The sequence below is a fragment of the Hemibagrus wyckioides genome, linkage group LG09 (genome assembly GCF_019097595.1).
Source record: "Hemibagrus wyckioides isolate EC202008001 linkage group LG09, SWU_Hwy_1.0, whole genome shotgun sequence".
NCBI classification, from domain to species: Eukaryota; Metazoa; Chordata; class Actinopteri; order Siluriformes; family Bagridae; genus Hemibagrus; species Hemibagrus wyckioides.
The window spans coordinates 15,859,066-15,865,716 of NC_080718.1; the positions used below are offsets into that span (position 1 = coordinate 15,859,066).

Sequence of the window (6,651 nt, forward strand, 5' to 3'; positions counted from 1 at the left end):
AAGAGCATATTTGATGAATACGACACCAACAACATTTATTTTGATGACTGGCCAATGGCGCTTAACATTTCTGCCGCCTTTGTGAGCCATGGAAGGGAAACGAACTTGAGGGGATCATACAATATCTTGATAACCACCTCAAGGTCAAACCAAATAGCTCTCTCAGGAAAACTACGGATATCTTTTTTTAGCGCCTCCATAGTAAACATGTTGTTAATAGTCCATTGACTAGCATCTATTTACTGGCTTCATTTTATAGCTAGATTAAGAAAATCAATCATGTTTTACCCAGCCGTTTAGTCCTGGGAAGTGAAGCACCGAATTAGGACTGTATACATAAATTTGACGTGGTCGTCGAGATACATTTTAATAAGCTTTATATAAAGGAACAGACCTATCACGTGGATTTATAATCACATAATGCAGCCACACAGGACTGTCCAAACTTAATATTCACCAAATCCTCACCCACACATCTCACAATAACAAATTTAAATTCCACACACATTAATCGGTTTCACTGCAAGTTACAGTCTTTGGATATATATATACACGAATGTATGCAGGTTTCTTTTCTGGGTTTGTGTTTCCATTGCAGCTATCCTCACACATACATGCTAGCACGATCGCGCGCACACACACACGCCCCACGCTCACATACACCCACACATAGGCAAGGTCATACAGAGGAATCTATGAGCCATCAAGAAACCTGTGCTTGAATACAAAACAGTTTTTTCCAACAGGTTAGTTATCATTCATTTCCTTTCTAAGAAATATCTATATAGGCTACTGAAGAACAGGGACATGACAAACCAGTCCGTTTGAATACCTCCGATAATGTGGTCCTCTACATTCCAGTCCTTTCTGCGTTTCTTTATTCGGGTGATCTGATCCTGAATGAAGTAAGAACTTTTTTTTCTTAAGCAGAGTTGAAATCCTGATCGGTCACCAGTGTCGTGTTTCTGGTGAGCTGCAGTGAGGCGCGCGCTTGGCCCGCGGTCGCGCTCTCTGTCTTAATATTGCACAAGGTTGAGTGGCCGGCCTCATTTACCTAATGGCGGAGGCACACACATGCCAGCCAAGTTTCTGCGAGCGACTACGCAACATCAGTGCAGTCTAACAAGGCTAGTTGGTGTCTTAAATTACGACCTAACAAAACGCATCGGATATTCACCAAATACTGATTCTGGAATGACTTTGAAGGCTGAGATACTATGAATCCTAGGAGCTTAAAGTTACTCAAGCGGAATATATGAGGAGAATGTATTGATTTAAAAGTATTTAAATGCAGCGTTTTTGTTGAGTGTGTGTGAAATTGTGTGAGAAATTGGAGCTTTTAACAATAAACATGCGCACGTTTGGGCTGCGCATTGCAGTGTTAAAGTCGATATCTTGAGTCTTAAACATGCGCGCGCGCGCACACACAAACACACACACACACACACACACACACATATATATATATATATATATATATATATATATATATATATATATATATATATATATATATACTCTTTATTTACAAATAATTTGCAATAATTTGGTTTGCAAAAATTTCAATCTTCAGTCATCAGTTGATGAGCTTCCACAAACTTTAGAGTTTTGGTTAGAAGGCTGGTTGTGGATGAATTTAAACTTTCCATTCGTATAAAACATCCAGCATGTTTTATTATTCAGATAAACTGGCTTTAATTTCACCTGTACAGATTCAGTTAACGGCACCTTATGAAAATAAAATTAATGCAATTAACATAGATATATCTATCTACCTATCTATCTATCTATCTATCTATATATATATATATATATATATATATATAGATAGATAGATAGATAGATAGATAGATAGATAGATAGATAGATTGATAGAGAGAGATAGAGAGAGAGAGAGAGAGAGAGAGAGAGAGAGAGAGAGAGAGAACAAGACAGCATCCAAAACGATGCAGTCACTTACCGGTCAAATCAAATACACTAAACAAAGAAATGCAGTTTCCTAAGGCAGCCATATATTGTAGAAGAAAGTAGTATCATATCCGAATGCATTGACAGATTTGCAAGAGCGATAAACTTCATAATCCTACATAAACCTAGAAAAAACAAAGGTCAGTGTTCAGTGTGCTTAGCTAATGTGTGTACATAAAGTAGCCTTACATATGATTTTCAGTGTCACTTTTTTGTGGTCAGAATTTTTTTTTTTTTTACCTTGAGCTAATTTGGAAGAGCCCCTCTCTGGTAGTGCAAAATGATGCTCAAGGCGCATAAATTAGGTCATACAATGGAGAGGCCTTCATTGTGCCTCTTTGCTAGTGCTCGGTGGCGCTTATGTCTCGTCAAAGTGCTCTCAAACTTGGGGGAAAAGTATGGAATTCCCTATTGACGCTGAGCAACAGCGCGTCGGAAAAAAGTGGTGCTGATCCGCTCGGTGGAATGAAAACAGAGGCTCAGAGAAGGGAACACTCGTTTAAATGATGAGACTGCTACTGTATGACCAAAAAATGGGAATTGTGGGAAGGGGAGACATTGTAAGCAACGCAGGAGGCTTAACTTAATATGAAACTAAAAGCATTTTTTCCTTCAATTATCTAGCCGAGATGTCAATGACTATTGTTTGCTGGTGCGGGCCATCGCTCCGCCCCTCGTGTTTGTCGTAAACCTGGCGCCTGGCTACAATAAACCCAAGATGAGAGTGGCCAGGGCTCGCCTCCTCCTCGAAGGCGATCAATCGGATCTCAGGCAACTACTGCGAGCGCTCTCTTACGTCGACGCGCGCGAGAACGACGCGGCCGAGCGGCTCCACCACGCGCATCCCCGCCTCGCTTTTCTGAACCATGTCGCTGAGCCCAAAGCACACGACACCGTTCTCAGTGACAGACATTCTTAGCCCCATAGAAGAGACGTACAAGAAGTTTAGTGGCATGGAGGGCTCTGGGAACCTGGCATCTCCGTTGGGAGCCTACCGGCAACCTCAGGTATCCCAGACGGGCATGCAGCAACACTCGATGGGCCACAACGCCACGGTGGCCAGTACCTACCACATGCCCCACACCGTCTCCCAGTTCTCCCACAGCGCAATGAGCGGCTATTGCAACGGAAGCATTGCCAACATGGGCGATCTGCCCTCTTATCAAGAAACTATGAGGAGCAGTGCGGCGGCAACAGGGTGGTACGGCGCCAACCCCGACCCAAGATATTCAACAAGTAAGGAGCTTTGTTTTAAAGTTTTTTTTTTTGCTTAGCTTATCAGTTATTACACTAAAATTAAATATAGTATTTTTGAACTATGTACAAGTTATATGAATATAGTGTTTTTAGGCTATGGATGAGTTTTAAGTACTAACTTAATTTAGTTTTACTTAATGATATAATCTCATTAGAAATTTATCAGATATTACACATTATGTCATTAATTGCATACATTGCGTTTGATTAGGTTACTTATTAGATATAAATGTCCACTTGGGTATTTACTCTGTATTTAAATATCACCTATAACAGCAATATGCAACGTTATTTAAAATGGCATTGATCTTGGTTCTATTGGTGATTTAACGTCCGTACGTGTTTATGTATATTTTTAAGTTTCTAGATTCATGGGACCTTCCACAGGTATGAACATGAGCGGAATGGGAACACTGAGCGGCATGGCGGACGCTACAAAAGCCATGACCCCGCTGCACGCGGCGCCCAGGCGGAAGCGACGTGTCCTTTTCTCTCAAGCCCAAGTCTACGAGCTCGAGCGAAGGTTTAAACAACAGAAGTACCTATCAGCACCCGAACGGGAGCACCTGGCCAGTATGATCCACCTGACTCCCACTCAAGTGAAAATCTGGTTTCAGAATCACCGCTACAAGATGAAACGGCAGGCCAAGGACAAGGCGGCGCAGCAGCTGCAGCAGGAGAGCAACCTGTGCCAGCAGCAGCAGTCGCCCAGGAGGGTGGCTGTACCCGTGCTGGTCAAGGACGGAAAGCCGTGCCAGAACGGCTCCAACACTCCGACACCCAGCCAACAGCAATTGCAGCAGCAGCAGCAACATCAGCAACAACAGAATAGCTCTGGGGTCGTGCTTCCTGCCACAAGTAACTCTATAAATCAACACCAGAGTCAGCAGGTGGGAGCCCTGGTACAGGCCCAAGACCTAGAGGAAATGTCGCCCAGTCCTCCATCCCTTCACTCCTCACTAAACAACATGGGACAGATAGACACGTCTGTAGATTACACTAGCAACATGGTCACATCAAACCTGCTTTATGGCAGGACGTGGTAGGACTGATTCATCATTTTAAACTTTTTTTTTTTATACAAACTCTAACTCTGAAGTGAAAACGAGGCCAAAAGTAGACATCGGTTGAGAATGTGGAGTGTGTATGGATAAAACAAGGCTTTGGGTCAAGCCACCTTTTCTTTTATCCCGGGCATGATTTTTTTTTCTACATTAAACACTTCTGCCCGTGAAGGACAAGATGTCATTTCTAGCCTTATTCTGTGTGTTTTGGACTCCCCTTTATTATCGTAGTAGAAGGGTACCCGTTGTTGAACAAGGTCGCCGCTCTCAGCAGTGGTACACAAACAGAAAACGGGATGCTAGGGCGTCAGGTACGAACTTATGATCCACAGAAGATCTCCGAGTGACTTGATCTTACAACGAACCTCCCGCGATGAACAATTGAATTTATTCTGATATGACTATTGTAAGCTAATGTATCCTTTTAGATTAATGAAAAGTAGGGACTGTATATTTGGCTAACACTTCATTTTCTGTTTACCTGTAATATAAATGACACTTTTTGGTGGTTTATTTTATTTCCTTTTTGTAAGTTAAGACAAACACATACACTATGGCTGCTGTATATGTTTCAAACCAATTGAACGTTGACAATAAATCGATTGAAGTACAAGTCATTCTCCGGGAATTAATTTGGAGTGAGTTTTCAATAGGCCCGCGGTACTACTGAGGATCAGTAGAAGGGAAAGTAAGGTCGATGGAAGAAAATTTAACTGTGTCAAGTAATTAGGACTAATATAAGAGACTACGAGCTAGGCTGCAAAATACTTTCATAGCATAGCTCGTTTAAACATAATATAAATCTACATTAAATCTACGTTTGCGACAATTGCGAATTAAGCTGTTTTCACAAATCAGAAAATGATTAAAACTTAGTTGAACTGGAAAAAATACAAATAATTTATATTTGTATTTATAATATTATAGTATATAGTATACATGTATATGTCATGCAATTAATGAATTTTTTTTAGTCATTAATCAATACGATCTTAAGCTGTTTAATTTAATTTAATGTGTTAATTTTATTTCGCAATACATTTCTGTATATATATATATATATATATATATATATATATATATATATATATATATATATATATATATATATATATATATATATATATAATACAGAAATGTTTTATCAGTCGGGAAAAAGTTCTATGAAAATGTAATGAAATTGTCTTGAAATTGTGAAATTGGAAAGTGAATCTGACTTTTTTTCATCTAATATGAACAATGTCCAGAATATAGTAGTTTTACCTAGGCTTTTTTTAAAAAAACCTACTACAGCGATTTTTCGTAACACAGAAATGATCAGCCGTTTAGTTCTTAAAAATGTGATGTTACACATTTATGTGAAGAGGACGGAGAAAAATATTTTCGCCAAGTCTATTTGTTATTATTTATCTCACTATCTATCTCAGCTATTTCATCTCCCCTATTTTCATGATGTGTTCTCGCTGATGGTTAAATTACTTTGCCATTTACAGCGAAACAGGAGCTAAATTAAATTACTGAGGAATTAATACAAAAGCCTGTTTGCAGGCAGACATTGCTATAAAGGCTTTTATCAATAGCAAAATGCCTTTCATTTAGACTATTGAACTAGCATGGTCACTAATATAACTACTGAACAGTTATTGTGAATGAATAGTAGAGAAGAGTATCCTCGGTCGAAGGGCCCACACTATTAGAAAGACAGGTATTCATTTATAATAATAGTGTTCCTGTCCAGCTGGATTTTTTTAATAAACATTGTAGGTGTTAATTTCAGTAGTTCAAGTGTTTATTCAACACAAATCATTTTACTGCACTGTTTTAAACAATATGCAGCTTGCCTATCAAGGTTTGTAAACGTTTTCTTACTTATAAATTAAAATGGGATGTAATTCTAAATAATGTAACTCACAAAATATTAATAATTATTTTATTACAAAATAATCGTAATGTTTCTTCTTTTTACAATAATAATAATAATAATAATAATAATAATAATAATAATAATAATAATAATAATAATAATAATATGTATTGTTATTGTTATTATTATTATTATTATTATTATTATTATTATTATTATTATTATTATTATTATTATTATTGGGGTTCTTGTTTGTTTCTTTGTTGGTCTGTTTGTTTTTAAAGAATTTATTCAGCTCATGGAAGGCTCTGGTACACCACATTCTAGGCTTCTTACCAGAGTGATAAAAAAGCCCCTAGTAAATGCTATAGAGAAATGTAAGGACTTTTAAGGTGCATTGTCTAAAGAAGAAGCTCACTGATGCTCAGTTATTATTGAGAATGCGTTTTGAGAATGATTATCACCCATTAGGAAATTAGTACAGGACATCTTTCTCGT

The 6,651-nt window shown here is 38.2% G+C and overlaps 1 protein-coding gene across 2 annotated transcripts; it reads left to right on the forward strand.

Moving 5' to 3' along the window:
* Window positions 1-626: 626 nt before the first annotated feature.
* nkx2.4a (NK2 homeobox 4a) lies at window positions 627-4,902 on the forward strand. Of its 2 annotated transcripts, XM_058398425.1 has the most exons (3): window positions 627-905; window positions 2,593-3,204; window positions 3,586-4,902. In XM_058398425.1, the coding sequence occupies exons 2-3, from the start codon at window positions 2,835-2,837 to the stop codon at window positions 4,269-4,271; spliced, it is 1,056 nt and encodes a 351-aa protein (XP_058254408.1). In that variant the 5' UTR covers window positions 627-905; window positions 2,593-2,834; the 3' UTR covers window positions 4,272-4,902. The 2 variants fall into 2 exon arrangements, with proteins under 2 accessions (XP_058254408.1, XP_058254407.1); XM_058398424.1 differs by lacking the exon at window positions 627-905 and having other exon boundaries at window positions 2,020-3,204.
* Window positions 4,903-6,651: the final 1,749 nt, after the last annotated feature.

What these genes read in the sequence shown, in the direction of transcription:
- nkx2.4a (XM_058398425.1), top strand. Translation starts at nt 2,835, where the DNA reads ATGTCGCTGAGCCCAAAGCACACGACACCGTTCTCAGTGACAGACATT. An exon ending in CGACCCAAGATATTCAACAA is followed by an intron (nt 3,205 to 3,585) that starts GTAAGGAGCTTT and finishes TATATTTTTAAG; the next exon opens with TTTCTAGATTCATGGGACCT.